At 38.0% G+C, this 17,526-nt stretch overlaps 1 protein-coding gene across 2 annotated transcripts in view; it reads right to left on the reverse strand.

Annotated features, from left to right (window-relative positions):
* The window catches only part of ptprn2 (protein tyrosine phosphatase, receptor type N2), a 195,764-nt gene that overhangs the window by 118,437 nt on the left and 59,801 nt on the right, over nt 1–17,526 (reverse strand). The window contains exons 6-9 of one of the 2 annotated variants that reach the window (XM_015377466.1): nt 17,059–17,343; nt 16,761–16,801; nt 15,938–16,362; nt 10,371–10,457 (exon numbers count right to left, since the gene is read on the reverse strand). In XM_015377466.1, the coding sequence (XP_015232952.1) occupies nt 10,371–10,457; nt 15,938–16,362; nt 16,761–16,801; nt 17,059–17,343 (838 nt within the window). The remainder of the gene's footprint in view (nt 1–10,370; nt 10,458–15,937; nt 16,363–16,760; nt 16,802–17,058; nt 17,344–17,526) is intronic. The other variant, XM_015377467.1, reaches the window with a different exon arrangement.

Consider the following 17,526-nt stretch of genomic DNA (forward strand, 5'->3'; position numbering starts at 1 on the left):
TTTTTTTTTTTTTTTTTTTTTTTTCTCAAAAAAAAAAAGGGAACCTGTAGCCAACACAATATAACTTAAATCGAATCAAACTTCTGTCAAATAAAATTGTCCAGGTGGGGACCACAGGTGACTTCTCAGTACCTGTGCTTTCTGGCTGATGTTTTGTTCACTTTTGAATGTTGGTGGTACTTTCACACTCGTGGTGAAGCAGACTATACAACCCAAGTGGCCCAGTTAGTCCAGCTCACCCAGGATGGCACGTCAATGCAAGCTGTGGAAGGTTTGCTGTGTCTGTCATCTTTGTGTCCAGAGCCTGGATGCACTACCAGGAGAAAGGCTGGTTTTTGGGAGACATGGAGGAGGCCGTAGGAGGGCAAAAACCTAGCAGAAGGACCGCTACCTCTGGCTTTTTGAAAAGAGGAACAGGAGGAGTACTGCCAGAGCCCTGCAAAATGACCGCCAACAGGCCACAAATGTGCATGGTTAGAAACTGACTACATGAGAACAGTACGAGAGCCTGATGTCCACAGATGTGGGTTGTGCTCAAAGGCCAACACCATGTACTGTAGGCAAGGTCCAAAATTAACTTTTTGACACAATGGTCAAATTGACCACAAGATAAAATTATTTACTGGCCAAGCACATTTTTATCACTTAGAAAACATTGCACCACAGACTCTCCAGAAGTTGTCGGAGGCTTTAGTCCAGGTCTGAGAAGAGATCCCACAGGAGACCATCGAGAGCATGCCCAGGCATTTTAGGGAGGTCACATAGGCACGTGGAGGCCACACAAAACACTGAGGCTCATTTTGACCTTTTTTAAGGACATTAAATCAAAGCTGAATCAGTCCTCCACTGATTCCAAATCTTCAAATCCAAAATCTTCAACTATAATACATCATTTATTCAGATTGTGTGTTTTTTTTAATGGCTCCCTTTATTTTTTGAGCAGTTTACATATAAGGGCAGGGTTTTTTGTCCCAGGAGGTTTTTGCTAGGATTTGATCCTCTACACCAGTCTCATCTATCTATTAGAGGGAAAAATAAAATATTTGTCCCCATCCTGCCAATATCCTTTTGCATTGACAGGATGGTGTACATAGGAAGATAAGCATTACTGAGATTTGAATCCTTCATGATGGCAATATTTTGTACTATGATAAATACACTACCACATTCATGTATCCTCAATATGTTATTAAGACCCTTTAAGGTTTTAGTCTAGTTCAAGCTCCAGTCCTAAACAGCTGGTGTCTTGCAGGCTACAATGTAACGCTGCTTTAACTCACCTGAATAAAACAATTACGCCTTTTTCAGGGTTCTAAAGATCTGGCTTGAGTTGAAGAGGAAATATGGATGTATGGTTCAGATGAGTTTGACTAGGGACAAACTTTAAAGTTTAAAAAATTCATCAGGTTTCTATTAGCTTCACTGATTGATGGGGGATGTTATGAAGGCTTTATTGTATTGTTTTCTCACCAATCAAGCATTTATGTGAATTCCATAAAAGCTAGTAGAAGGAATACACTGCACAAAATTCAATAAGCTGTTCTGTCTAGTTTCCACACTTTAGTTGATGAAAAGCATTTATTTAAAGAGCTACACTCAACCTCTGATATTGTTTATTTTTCCTTCAAACAATAGAGTAGACAAAGTAGGTGGGCTGGATTTTCTCCTTTTTATCTGCGTTAAAAAAAAATCACATGAAGATTTTGCCAAGTTTTACAACTCACTTTAATGTTTACTCTGTACTCCAACAACAGCACAAATAGCTACTGTGAATATGATGTGAATCAGTAGAAGTTTTGCACTCCTTTTAAATTTGAGTAAGTCCAAAGAGCAAATTACAGTTACTGGCTGAGCAACCCTGGAACACTGAAGCTTGCACTCTGCACCTATTCTCCTCTCTCTGGTCTGGAGTCAGCCAGAGACTTCTCTCACTGGAGCAAAATATTTGCTAAAGGTCCCAGAGGTGGCCATGAAATGAAATCTAACAACATCTAAACACTTTGGTAGAATTCTTGGCAATAGTCACAGGGGAAAAAGTCACAGTCTATCAAGATATAAAGAAATAACCCCACTCATGTTAAACCTCTACATGTCACATATTACAAATATCCAATACACCATAAAGCATAAATGAAACCAGCTATTTTTGCATATGTGATGTTTATGAATGACTTTTGACTACCATACCTCATCAGTTTATTTCTAGGGTACTTTAAAACAACAAAAAAGCTCACCAAAGGGCTGCACAAAGAAATCACAACTGTGTATATACATAACTCATATACTCACTATAATAAAAAAAAAAACATATAAGAAAAAGAAAAAAAAAATGAAAACAAGTACATTTAAAAACACAGATAAAACACTAATTCTGGTTTAAAAGCCAATGAGGAGGTGTGTTTTCAAATGAAATTACTTGATTGTATTTACTTGGCCAAGTGCATAAAATGTAGTAAAACCTTTGGGTCAAATTGACTCATAACTGTTTGCATCTAGCATATAACTACATGAACTGTTCAGGAGAATGTTTCATAACTCATTTGGTTTTCGACATGCAACCAGAACTCTATAGTCAGTTGTGATTTGACAACACAGTTCGTTTTTACTTGGCAGGGGTCTATGATATAGATAATATAGAAATATACCAAAGATATAGATATATACCCTCTTGTAATGATTTTTAGTTAGTTTATTCAGCTTCCTAACATAATTGGTCAGTTTTTTGTTGAGGCCCTGTGTAAAACTGAACATTAATTACTATGTCATACATTTTAGGGTAAAGGGAAAAGTGGATTAATTTAATCTTAAATAGCAGGTATTCATTTTTTTTTCTTTTTTTGATGGAACTAGTCCATTGTTTTTGCAAAGCAACAAGTGCTTCTAGACAAAGAAAATGAAAGGATTACATCAGCTCACAGCATGAAACACGCTGCATTAAAAAAAAATAAAAAAGATTTTAACTGCATTTTAGAGAAAATGGAGAAACAAATTTGGGGATGTTTCCCAATTAATATAAAGGTTTTATAAATAAAATTGGAATTTGTACCATGATGGCACTAGTTTATATTTTAGATTTGATTTACCAGATGCAATGCTAGAGAAAGGCAAAAAGAAGGGAGGTTTTATACAGTAAGTATTAACCTGTTTAAAAAAAAAAAAAGCTTATTGATTTAGCTGTTCAAATCTGACCACTAAAATTGTTTGATGTTAAACTAGATAGATGATAAATGCATCCCAGATGGTAAAGTAATCCTTACAGCAGATGCCAAATTTAGCCATTAGCAACTAATCATGTAACCAGTTAAGGTACAGCTTATACAAATCATTCATATGTTGTTTGTCACTATGTCACCATTTGTTACATTTTTTCAAAATACCGGCATGCAATTGGCATAAAAGATATAGAGGCCTGAAAACTCATTTGTAGCCAGCTGTTGTTAGTGTCCAACCAGCTGTTTTCATAGGCTGCTTTTGTCATGCATGCAGCTCAAGAACTACTCTCTGTTTTGTTGAAGACAGTCTACGTCTGCATAAAGGAGAGTTTACTTAACCTGCCAAGATGTGTTCTCATTTAATCAAAGATGCATTAATGCATATTTCTGTAGACCTAGAGCAGCAAGGTATCCTACAACAAACTGAGGAACCAGCAAAGGAAGAAGGTGACTGTATGAAGTTGTCAACTACTATTAATTAACAACCACTGTTTTTGATATCTTTCTAGGTAGGACTGTACATCTTAAACTGCCATGAGCTTGTTTGAGTTTCTGTGGTTGAGGTTTGCTTCCTCGTTGACCACAGTCGGAAATTTTCTGCTACATGTTTTCTGTAACAACTGAATGCCAGCTATAAAACCTTTGTGGAATTACATTTTATTTGCTATTTCATGAACTGTTTTGTAAGGTTTTTTGAACAATTGCACTGTACTGTTGCCGCATGTTTTCCTCACCTTTGAAAATAAGAATTTAAGCATCAATTCAGCGGTATCTTAATAAAGAACATACTCAAATTCAATTGGTCAAGTTTGAATGTTCCTTACAGAGGAAAAAAATACATATTTTCCTGAAGACTTGCTGGTCATGGAAACCTAATTTAGTTGAGTGTAAGCTGTTTAGATGATTTAGCATGTTTCATTGTTTATACTGACAGCTCTGCAGGAGAAAACACAGAGAGAAGCAGTTTTCTGACAGCTCCAAGTGATCCTCACCACCACCATCATCATTATCATCATCATCATCATCATCATCATCATCATCATCATCATCATCATCATCATCATCTCCTTACATCCAATACTCCACTGCTTTCTCACAATTTCTTTGATTTGCACTGTATGTCCTTATACCTGCCAGTTGATTACTATTTATTTATCTTTTTGTTATTAATGAATCAAATTGTTATATTAAACAAGAATAACATATATCCAAAAAAAGTTAACCTGTCCCTGTCGATCCTCATGACCTTCTACAGAACAACCATAGAGAGCATTCTGACCAGATGTCTTACTGTGTGTTAGAAGGCTGCAGCGCCTCAGACTGGAAGATAGTGAGAAAAGTGAGGAGAACAGCAGAGAGGATCATCGGGGCTCCTTTTCTTTCAATTAAGGACATTTCATCCCAGAGCTGTGTATCCCCAGCCCGTAACATCATCAGTGTGCAGGTCCAACAGGTGGTGAAACAGCTTTTTCCCCACTGCCGTCAGTTTGTTTAACTGTTACACTCTAAACTGGACTCTGCCTCACATTATTTTGGACCACCAATATGGCTGAAACTTTTATAATCCTTTTAAATCGGACACAACCTAATGCTACATTTTGCAGCATATTTATTTAGCATCAAACCTTTTCATATTAATGCCTTTTTACACCATTATTTTTTAAACTGTTTTCATTTTCTCCTAAACTGTTTTCAAGATGATCACCGCTGCACTTTATAATGGTAATGTTTATTCCACTGTTGCAAGTTGCTCATTTCACCGTTGTAAACTGTAAGCAATGTAATTTCCTTTTTAATCTTGTATACACAAAAAATGACATTAAAGTTTGTTTAAGTCTAAAAAGAGTTAAACAGAAGGAAAATAAGTTGTTCTATTGTTTAAGTAGTTTTAGTATTTCACTGAATCAGGCAGTTATAAAGCTCTCACAGCAGAGCAAAGGCCTTCGTTTTCAATTGGTAATCATATTTTGGTGGTTAGATAAAAAAAAAGTCATATAACAATATTAATAAACAAGATGACATAATTAGCTTACAATTTAGAAGAATTTCTTGAGTCTAGATGCATATGCTAACAGTACAAGTACAAATGTCTTGAAATAAGTGTTTTTAACCTTAATTTTAATAAAGCTAAATAAGATGGAAAATAAATAATTACACTCTCAGAATATGTACCAGGTGTGCTTTTACTATGTTTGTGAAAGAACCATTCATGCATCACTCACTATTCAAACCAGATATTGCGCTATAAGAGGGCATATACTAGTTTATATTTTATTGACAGCATTATTGCCCTTTGGCTATACAGTAGCTGTGATTGATCTACGCCTCATTCTTCAACATGCCTCAGTTCACCCTCAGCCTTCAGTATGTCATCATATCTGCTCTGTTATGTCCTGGAAAGTGCACATACATTTTTAGTGTACTTCTTGCCAAACTATGCGACATAAAGGGAGATTCATTAGACTGCCAGAGAGCTTTGACCCAGACCCCCTCACCATCAGTCAGCCTGCTATAGACGCAGCTCCACTAGTCCAGCTAGGAGCGAATGAGCCAATACTTCCCAACAGACGGACCCAGCCAAGCAACAATGCATTTATGAACATGATTATACACATGCTCGAGCACAGACAGAAAGGAAAACACACCACTCTGAAAAGAAATATCCCCTTCCCCCAGCAGCACCTTCACCTGGGCTCCAGTTTGCTCTTGTAAATGTCAATGTTTCCACAATCTTTACCCCTGCTTCAATTCTCCCCGGCCAGGGGTGCACTGACTAAGATCTCAATGCATCACAAATTGAATTGACGTGCTTTTTTTTTTTCACTCACTCTCTGAAACCACACCAACATTATTCGAATATACCAAGGGGGAAAACACTGCTATAGTTGGGAGATGAAGCTTAGATAGAGAAGTCATATGGAGGAATTCACACTGTCTCCTTTGTTATTGAATGTGTGAGGCTGGACTTCATTTTAGCTCTGTTGGTGGGATATGATGAGTGTCTGTGTGCACAACGGTTTTTATTGTCAGGGGAGTAAATGTTGTCTTTCATAGACTATGTGACCAAGGACTTTGAGTGTGTGTGTCCATCTCCCCCTAGTGTTTTTGAGGAGTAAAACACTTACGTCATGTGAAAGACATACATCAGCATCAAAACTTAAATTTGAAGAAATGTTTTGTGCTAATAATTGTGGTGAAGGAATCCATGTATTTCCCATAATCTGAAAGCATATTAAGTGAAAGAAAAGATCTTTATTTCAGGGTGCTACCTGTGGTGTCTTCTGCCTGATGATCCTACTTTATCCCTTGTTCTTTTCCTTGGACCCTTCCTCCCTTCCCTTTTAACTCTTTGGCCCTTCCTTCCTCAGTTTTATAATGTCCTTCATTTCCTTGGTTTTGTCCTTCCTTCTTTTCATCTTTCCTCTTTTCCTTTCTTTTCTTTTCTTTTCCTCTCCTTTTCTTTTTGTCTGTAATTCCTTTTTTTTCTTTGTTTCTTATTTTTGTCTCCTTCTTATTATTTTTTTGTGTCCCTCCCCTATTTCTTTGTCCTTGTCCTTTCAGTCTAGTATTTATTCCCTATTTAATTCATATTAACTGTAATATGTACAGTAGTAAGGTTTAGAATTTGTATTTGCATAGTTTTTTTTATGTAATAATGACGGAGAAGCCACAAAATGTGAAGAGTTTGTATTTAATACATGAAAAACATGGGAGAACCCTGAACCTATGCTTAGATTCTTAGATCTTAAAAAATATCTCAACCTTCTGCTCTGAAAATCCTACCCCTTCATCATATTTTTACTGTTTCTTTTCATCTACCAGGTTTCATCAGGGCTGCTGAAAATGAGAACCTCCACCCTCCTAACAAAGCGGGCAGTGTGCTCTGACCTGGCTCTCATTCTCACAGCTGACACGTATTCAGACAGGAGCTTTCAAACACTCACCTGACGCACGCACTTATCCTAGTGCATAAAAGCTTGCGTCATGTCCTTCATGTATTTCTACATGAATGTGATTTCATTACTTTGCAAAGAAAAAAAAAGAAATTAAGTCAACATGCTGGATAATGAATAAATTTTGTTTTTTGGCCTTCCATATAGAAAAGAGTAAACTAGAGGTTTTAAGACTGTGGAAAAACACACTGAAAGCTTCATTTGAGACTGGCTTTTACAGCGGTCTAACTCTAAGGTTCAGACATAATTCAACAAAATTGTTTTAGGAAATTCTGTAAAACATATCATATTCCTTATATCAATGAAAATTATATAGAGAGAAAAACATGGCTTATTTTTCTAAATTTTGTTTGCAGGCTTCCCTTTTGTAATTAAAGAACACTTTTCAATCATTTTCAAAGGGAAGTCCAAACAATACTCCCTGATAGTGTTATTTTAGATAAATATTTTTCCAAACCATTGGATAACTCTTCTAAATCTTTCAATTAATCTGCAATGGCACAGCTCTTTGTGTATTTAACAGCAAAAGGGCACAAACACTGATGTGAGCTTCAGTTTAGCTGAAGAAGAGCTCAAAGCCTTGTAGGATCTACTGTTCTATGGCTGACCAGCTTTATTCAGGCTATACATCACCAAGTGCAGAGCAAAGTATTGGATGCCGAGGTGTAGAGCTCTCAGCCACTGGACGCCAAGCAGTAGAGATGTGTTATCTGGAGTAATGAAACGTGCATTTTTGTGTGGTATTCCAGCGAACAGGTCTGGGTTTGACAGTTCCCAGGAGAACCACATTTGCCTGACTGCATGGTGTCAAGTGTAAAGTTAGCTGAAGGGTGAATTTTCTGTGCAGTGTTGAGCTCGAGCTCTTCGTAAGGATTAAGGGAATGCTTGAGCAAACTCTTCAGTTTAGATACGGACCCCTTCTGTTCCAAGGCTGTATTTTTTTTAAAGTATCTGTTTTTGAATTTAAAGCAGCTAAATGTTATTATTTACTCTTAAGTTTATCTAAATAATTGTGCAGTCCAAAAACAAATAGTATTTCTGTCTTGATCCGTCCTTTCTAAGGTTGGCAGGGACATGTCCAGACATGACTATGGTGGTTAGCTTCTGTGTAACATGCCCTATGAATTATTTCTGTTATCAGATGATTGTTTTCTATTGGTATCTCAGAGACAGGAAATGAAGACGCATGAGAATGCACTCCAAATTTAAAGCACCACTTTAAAGAGGTGCTCTGTTTTCACCTCGCAATCTATAGCCCAACAACAGAAAATTACCACTTCAGAATAGATTGAAATACCCAACTAATGTCCTCGTTTCCTCAGCTGTAGAGGTGTTGACAAGACAGATAAAGAATACCGTACTAGAAGATATAAACAGATTCTATTTTATTTTAGATAATCTAATAATCTTTGATTATCTTTGATTATTCTACCATATTCTGTTAAAATAACAAGCTGCTGTCATTTTGCACATCTATTTTTCAAATATCCATTACTGTAAAAATGTCCATATCTGTATATTGGTTATTTAATTCTCCAGGTGCACAGTATTTATTTGTTAAAACACTTTACAGTACAGTATTTCATTAGTTATTTTCCCATTGTGGGACAATAAAGGGATTTTCTATTCTATTATATGTTTGAATATTTATTTTACATAAGAACATTTTGTTTGCTTATAAATACACATCAGAGAACTCTGGTAATAGTGTTCAAGCAATGTATCATTGGGATACATAGAGGACAATACTGCTGTTTTAAATGGTTGTCTAGAACTTTCTCTGTAAAAAATGCATATTTTTCCAGTATATGACCTAATCTTTTCAAAACCAAAAAAACAAAATAAAAACATGCTTGCTAAAGTAAGCTGGAGATTATAAACTGTCTTTAGCATACGGAGCCGGGGAAGCAGGGATACAATACACAGCATAACAGTATTTATATCTGAAAGACATATTTAACCCACATGGATTTCTGATTTTACATACGTAGTTTGTCAATTTAGAGCAGATCCTGAAGAACAATTTCCTTCGATCTAGAATAGAAAGAGATAACTTCTCCAGAATGTAAATGTCCTGAGCCAGTCCTCAACTGTAGGTGCTTCAGTCTTAAACCTATTCTAGCGATTGTCTTAAAATACCCGCTTTTATCTGCATTCCATTCTTGAGACATAATTCCAACTGGCTATTAGTTTAAGATATTCTGCTTTGACATAAATTAAACTAAATGGTTCCCTCAAATTTATGTGAGAAGTTCACCACCGAGCTCACTGAATGAACGTCAATAATCCCTCAGACCTTTCATCGACATAAAACAAACCCAACATTTATCGTAGCGTATGACAGAAGTTGATCCCAAATGACAAGAGTAATACCAAAATTAACAAAAATGCTTCCAGGAATATTACACATCCTGTTGGTTTGGCTCAGAAAAAAAAAAAAAGTGGAGGTAGAGATCTGAATGCCTCTGCAGCTGGCATTGATGTTAAGGTCAGTGTGTTTTTATTTAGGAGGAATTATGCAAGCCAGAGTATTCTGCATCTTGTGTTGGAGTGTTTTGGCACGGAAACTGCAGTCCTCTGGCTTTGTTGTTTTCATCCTGCAGGTGTTATTGAGCCACACAGACTTCACTTCTTCCTGCGTGAGCATTTCAAAAGGCCCGTCAGATCTCAGACAAACACATCTCCTCTGCCTCCTACACGGTCTGACACAGGGCGCTCACAAGAACCATGTTAAAAACACAAATCAGTACGGGTTCAAGGACAGTTCGCTCGCTCATTAATACATCAGCCACCTTTTGATGGAGTCCTTTTCTCTGTATCCACTACTACTTCCATTTCCCTCTATTTGTTTTTAACTTATAATCGTTTGACAGCTGCACTGCTATTTTTTGACAAGAGGTGCTGTGCAGAGTCATGGTGCTGTTTTGAATACAAAAAATACATCATTGTGGGTCTGGAGGTAAATAGGTCTAATTTCTCTCACTGTATGGCAAAAAAAAAAAAAAGCAACCCAGAAGGTCAAAAAAAAAAAACACCCACAAACTTTTCTGTTTTGTATCAACAATTCTTTCAGGAACTGAGGAGCCTTCATCCTGTTTTTTTTCTAAGCTCAAAGACTCCTATAAAAATTGCTTCAACCACTTAAATGTGAATAATAATCTTTTAATATGTGTAATCTGTGTGGTAAACCAATGTTTGTACATACGAGAGCTGTGTGAGGTCGGCAGCGTGGAGGTTCAGCCTTTGGGTCAGCCGCTCCATCAGGTCAGAGGCCCGGTCATTTGTGAGGGAGCTAAAAGAGACACCCAAATATTGTTAAAATGCATTTTTATTGATTTTTGTTTTTCTTCCAGAAAGATGCTGGAACATTTTATTCATGTAAAGAGGTCCTTGCACACACAAGCAAAAATGCATACTTGTCTGCAAAAAGATAAAAAAAAAAAAAAAAAAAAAAAAAAGAAGAGCACATTGCAGACAATCACAAATAAAAACACACACACACAAAAGCATTGCGTCGAGGGAAAAGGGATCAGCTGCCTCTCCAGGCTTTCTAAATCACCTGCTTTTTTCCAGCAATGAAACAAACAATAAGGTGCAAATGGAACCTGCATGAGGTGTAATGGCTGCATCATACAGACGCTCCTTTCTCTCCCTCTTCCTTCCCTCATCTTTCCCTTTCCTTTTGCACTGACATTTTTGCCAATCGTGCACACTCTGCTCCCTCAAAAAATATAGCACAGGACTCAAACACATGGGAGGCATGCACGCGCCTTCACGTTGAGATGAGAATAATAAGGTGCAAATGGAATGGAGGTGAAGTGTAATGGTGGTCTGATAAAGCCATGCTTCATCTCAGCTCAGTCCGTGGCTGTTTTCTCACTCGGAGGAAATAGACCAAACAAAGGCAATCTGCTGGACGGCTCGCTTCGTACACGGGAAATGAGGGGCGTATCCTCACAAGCTCTATCAGAAAAGCTACTCTTTTCTTCTGACGGCTTAACCAGGAATCTCTGGGGTTCGCTGGCAGGTGACTACAAGGTGACTTCCAGCAAGAGGTCATGGATTATGGTGAGGCATTCTTTAAATTGTGTCTCTGTTTCATATGATGGGAAAATGTGAAATAAACAGTAAAACAATTTCATGGAGGCCTGGGCATTGAGTGCAAGATCAGTCACTGCACAAAAATCTGTCCCCTCCCTTAAACTCTTTCACATTTTTTCCCACTGGAGCCACAAACGTCCAAGTATTGTATTCACATTTTAGAAGAAAGACTAACATAAAGTAGCATGGTATGCAGTTAAGTTCAATTATCTATCTATCTATCTGTATATTTGTATAAGCAATATTTCCTGCAGACTAAACTACAAGTATATGAAGGTATTTCTCTACAAACTTTGCACATTTAGAAACTGAAACTATTTGGACTTTGACTGGACCATTCCATTACATGGATATGCTATGATATTAACACTGCCAGCTCTGACTGTGTAGCCCTGCCTGGAGATTGTTTTTTCTGAGTTCCTTGCAACCTCAATGAGGTTTTCTTCAAGGATTTACCCATTTTTAGCCAAACGCATTTATAATTGTGCTGAAATAGAGTCTCGCAATGACCTAATCCCTCAGTTGTGTTTCATTTGGGAGAAGGTATGTGAGCGATGATTTATCAAATCAAATCAGGTGGTAGTGTTTTCCACAGTCTGGGAGCAGCGACGGCAAAAGAACGATCGCCCAACTGTTTGAGTCTTGACCTAGGGACCTCTAGCAAAAGCTGACCCGAGGAGCAAAACCTCTGCCACAATTGCGGAAAGTTTAAATCTCAAACAAGTAGGAGGGGGCAAAGCCATGAATGGTGTTAAAAACAAACAGCAGAAGTTTAAAATCAATTCTAAAACGGACTGGAATTTATAATTGATTTATAAGTCGACTTCACAACTATATGCTGCTTTTTCTTTGTTATATGAAATATCTAAGGTATTCATGTAATATGAGAAAAACTGAAAAAAGTGTATAAAGTGTACAAAGGGTATAAATACTTTTGCAAACAACTGTATGTTGTGCATCCCTCGGTGTGTCAGATAATACCCATACAGTTTTTGTTTGTTCTGTGTTTGCACCACAGCAGCCCTTTATAGGGTTTATTTACAGTAAACTGTGCCTACAGTAGGTGGCAGATATTCTGTGCACTTAAAAGAGTGCAAAGTTCTTTCTTCTGCAATTTTTGAGGAGTTTTAGAAGTTAAAGCTCCGGCAAAGCAATTCCAGACACGTCCCTAACCCTCTGCAGTAATTCGAGCAACTGGAGAGCTTCAGGAGTGACTTGGTTGTTGATGCTAGCACTTTTCCCCCTTGGGGTTTTCTTTCTCATTCTCATGAATCCATACCTTTCCCATCCCCCCTTCTCCAGTACCTCCACACATATCACCCTAATGCCTTCTCCTTCTGCATCACACCACCTACCCTCTTTCTACAACCGGCACAATGTCAAGCTGTTGGATAAGCATGTCTGTGTGGCCTCACTGCAGGGTTTGAAGAAGGGCATAACAACTGTGCGATCATGACATCTGCAGCAAATTCAGGGACACCTGTGTCCACTGTTGGTGGACTGCGGAGGAAGAAGGAAGTGAAGATTTTTCACTTAGAAGGTGACCTGTTTCTTTCCCAATATTCTGCAAGTTAATCTGCTCCTTCTATTCATATGGTATACAGCAAAAACAAATGGACTCGTAGTGGACCTTTACAAGGCTGGATACGTTGATCAGGTGAAGGACAACCCACTGACACTGGACTTGATAACACCATAAAGGGATTTGAGAGAGTGCCAGGGGCAAAGACAGAGTCGATAGAAACTTATCTCTGTCGGGAAGGAGTCGAGCCAGAGGTAAGAGAGAAGGAGAGGCAGAAACTTGGCTCCCCTTCCCAACAAAGTATCATCATTAAGGCTGTAATGCTGCACAGTAATGCTCTGGCGCTGAGGGATTTATCATCTCCGCTATTGTAATCAGTTACAGCACACACAATAGAGTCCAACCCACAGCATCCCTTTCTATAAAGATCGGAATATGTAGGTGGGTTGACAGAAACTGAGCTTTTTCAGGCTATGTACTGTAGGTGAACGAAGCAGACATGTCTGCTGCTGAATGAGTGTTCTTGAAGTCCATTAGTACTCCAGAAACAAAACATCACTGCACGAAGAAGGATTCTACTATAGAGTCAAACCAGGTAGTATATGGAGTAGGGAATAGAGGTGATGGTGCTGTTTTTTTTTTTTTTTTTTATTCTTTCATTTTACATAATAGCTGATTTAATTTGTAAGTAGAGCAACAAAGAGTCGGGACAAAATGTGTTTTAGTCAAACCGTATACACTGTGCAATTTTTTCAATCGTTGTACGCAACCACTGCTCACACTGCACAACAAAACCACAGGGTTTAGCCGAACAGTGTGAGTTCACAGCTCACGATTTATGTTCAGCCCAACACTCTGATGCGATCTAGCTTCTCACACTGTACGACTAAAAACCACATCAGACTTAGCTCCGCAGTGAGATGGAGCTGCTCTGACTCGTCTATCCTGAAGCCAAACAACTAGAAGGGGAATATTAAACTCACAAGAGTAAAATGTGCTGCCTTGGCAATCTGTGCAAGTTTGTGCTGAAAGCCCTAAGCCCTGAAAGCCCCTACATGGCTTAGCAAACGTGGCTTCTACAGTCTTTCAATTTTACAGAAAGAACTCCATTTCACTCATTGCATCCCCGCCATGGTTCTGTGTTTACATCTGAGATGAAGAAGAAAAAGAGGAAGCCTTGTTTACGCATGCCAACTGAGAGATTTGCCCAAGACGGTTCGGGACCTCACAATTCCTGATCGGGAGGTGGTTGTGAGAGGCTGATTATCCCTCGTAACGCCCTGTACACTACACAACGCACCATCAGGCTGAAAGTCGGCCCGATCAAAAAATTCTCGCACGACTTGAAAATTCGCCTTAAATGATTCTAGTTTATCGAAAATACATTTATTTTTCATGCAAGATGTACATTTATGCCTATTTTATTACTCTAACTTCTGAAATTACTATAGCACTCAGTGTAAAGAGTAATTATTTCTTAAAATTTTCATGGATCCCAGCTTAACAGTTTTGTAAAATAATATAAAATGTATAAATAAAATTAGACAAAAAACAGAACATGGGATTAGTTCCCAATTTTGTTTAATTTACCACAAACTTGTCCTGCAACAAATAACAACAGGGAGGCAACAAATAACTGGCAAAACCAGTAATCCAACTATGAACTTAAGACAATAAAGCCTATTTTACCCGAGATTAGGAAAGCTCTGGAACATAGAGGAAAACAATCTATGTAAAAACGGTGGAATTGGGCTTTCCATTCAGCACAGTGGAGTGAAGTAGTTCTCCAAATGTTTTAAAAACACAAAAAAAAATTTCATATGGAAGGGATGATGCCAGGATATCAAGGATTGCAATGAGCTTTTAAAGGTGGACAAGCCATTGTGTCCAGATGCCAAGGCTACAAGTTCTTCTCACCTACAAGGATTGTTGGTATTATAATGCTCTTGGCTGCACACCATAGCAGCTTTGGCTGCAACAACAGCAAAAAAATAATAATTTTGGAAGCTGCAATGAAGAGTTTACACTCTACATCCCAACACTGAGCAACACTGAGCCTCTTGGCATGGATAGAAATCAGTACTGCTGTCCCCACTAGAATAGGGCTTGAGGAAGTTTTTATCTTGAGTTATTTTTCCAGCTGGCAAGAAGTGCTTTAGCTAGAATAGGAGCCCATAAAAAACCTCTAGGTTCAATATTAACTTGACAGTAATTGCAGTCAGATTGATTTTTAAAAAAACAACGCATTCTGATTTCAGAGAGTAAGTAATCAATTCAGTGATTAACCAAGAAACATATACTTTTTACGATTATCACATACTGCTCTTATGTACATACCTAGAACTGCCCCAAGTTAAAATCATTCTTTAAAAGTGCATGTCTGACCCTCACCTTTCATATACAAATTGGTTAGATTTTAAATAATGTTGCATCAGTTCAGTCTCCATTACTGAAACAAGGCTTTTTACACATTGGTTTGGTCCATGTGATGTCAAAGGATTATGATGGCAGTGGAGCCTTTAGAGTGATCTGATATTGTTTAGTAACAGTCTGGTTAAACAGGCACTCTTAGTAAGCTAATAAAAACATACAAATGTGTATAAAAAAGCATCTATAATGCCATGAAGAACCAAAACTTTCTTTAGTTCTGATTCAAAACAAACAAAACAAAAAACATTTCTAAACAACACAAGTTATGATTATGAACCACTAATGATAACTTAGTGAACAGGATCCTTTGGCTCTTTAGCACCAGCAGCCTTGATTCAATCTTTTTCTATTAATTTTGCTAAAGTAAAGGATAACACAAAGCAGATAAAGGAAATGAAGGAATAATCATCGCTTAAAATTGTCCAAGCTTCTCGACTTCCCTATTTTTTACCAGTTCCACAGGATATGCTGTCATTGCCATGTACAAGGAGTGAGTAAAAAAAATCAAGTGAAGAACAAGAAAATCTAATATATTGGAAGGAAATAGATTAGTGTTGACTTAAATCCTTTGTGCATCCCATTATTTTACATTAAACTAGGCTTATCAAAGTTCAGTCCAATTCCACACAAACTGATATGGGTCATCTATAAATAGTAGTTTATATTAAATCACATAAAATTAAGACACTGCATTGTATCTTCTTTACAATGAAACTCACTCTGAGTTGGTGATGATGTAGCCAAAGTGTCTGTCCTTCCCTCTGCTGGAAAACTCCTTCAGTCCCACGTGGACCAGCTGGGTTTTAATCTTTACATCCTTTTTCTGAGCCTCCTCTGGCTGTACAACTGTCACGGGTTTCTGATCCCCCTGCATCCACCTCTGGATCTCAGAGTCCACCCTCCCCTCTGGCCCCTCCACTCCGCCACTCAACCGCAGGGTGGACCCTTCCTTTGCTGGGACGGTGACAATCTTCTCTTCTGAGCGGAAGGGGGCAGGAACTTGGCCCTGTTTCGTTATGCTATGGACACTCTCCAGTCCAACCATTTTTTGGAGAGGAGCACGTGGCCCACTCTTGACCCCTGGAGCATCACCAAAGGGCTCCATGTTGAGGTAGTCTAGCAGCTTGGAAAATATGGCCGTATGCTGTTTTGAAAATGAGAATTTGACATTTATAATCAATATTATTTCAATTAATCCCCTGGAGATATTTTATGAATTAAACAAAGTCAAACATTAAGATATATAAACTGGTGTTTATATTTTGTATTTTCAACATGGATTAAAAAAGATGGGATGTTTTTTTAAATAAACAATGATAAAGCAGCTATTTAGTGGTTTCACCTTAAATTCAAACTAAAGATCTGCAACAAATAGTCAAGAAAAATCAAAGATTATGCTGAGATCTGTCTCTCAAGTTCCAATAATTCAACTTTTCAAATCCTTACTTTGAAGCGGCAGGTATGAGTAAATAAAACTGAATCGTGGACATCTCATTCCCAAAGAAACCAATTTGTTTTGCAGCAAAGTAATTTATAATTCACCTTGTCAGTGGACTCTTTGTCTGCACCGTCTATCCGTTGGCCTGGAAACAAACACACTGTATGTGAGAGGATTGTACAGAAACAGAGGTTCCTCCTTTGTGTTCAGAAGAGAAAAACAAGTTATGACACAAAACTGAAAAGTGAGAAATATACTTGGCAGGATTTTATATGAAGCTTATATGAACAAAGCCTTGCTATAGTATTTATTAGCAAACAATGCTTGGTACCCTGACTTCACTTACACAGCTCTCTAAATGCTGCCCTTCTTTTTCTCTTTCACAGCAGCACAGAAACCAACCTTGTTTTAATTTGAGAGCTCCTTTTGGATTTAGTTCTGGCAATTTGAGATCCTGGTCTTGATTCAGAAGGCTTCCTGATGGTGGTTCCTGGTTAACCCTCATCTCCCCCCTGGAGTTACCAGCTCCAGGTACTGGCCCGGCCCCATCAGTAAGCCTCTCCTCATCCACCTCCTGCAGAGCTCCGGTGATGACCTCAGCCAGCTGGTCCAGGTCTTTCCCCATCAAAGCCTCCATGTTAAGGCTATGGCTCCCCAACTGGTTCACTGTATTGAGGATGAGATGATCTGGACACACACAAAAAAAGAGAATCAATATAAAAAAATAAAGGAAATAAACTGAATATTTCTATATTAAAGTTTGATTGATCATACAAAACATAAGTTAATTTCCTAAAGATTTTCCTGCTAACAACAAAGGATCAAAGCAGTGTCTGCCTGAAATGTATAAATAAATCTTTGGTAAAATTC

Source organism: Cyprinodon variegatus, unplaced genomic scaffold (genome assembly GCF_000732505.1).
Source record: "Cyprinodon variegatus isolate N-32 unplaced genomic scaffold, C_variegatus-1.0 Scaffold154, whole genome shotgun sequence".
NCBI lineage: Eukaryota > Metazoa > Chordata > Actinopteri > Cyprinodontiformes > Cyprinodontidae > Cyprinodon > Cyprinodon variegatus.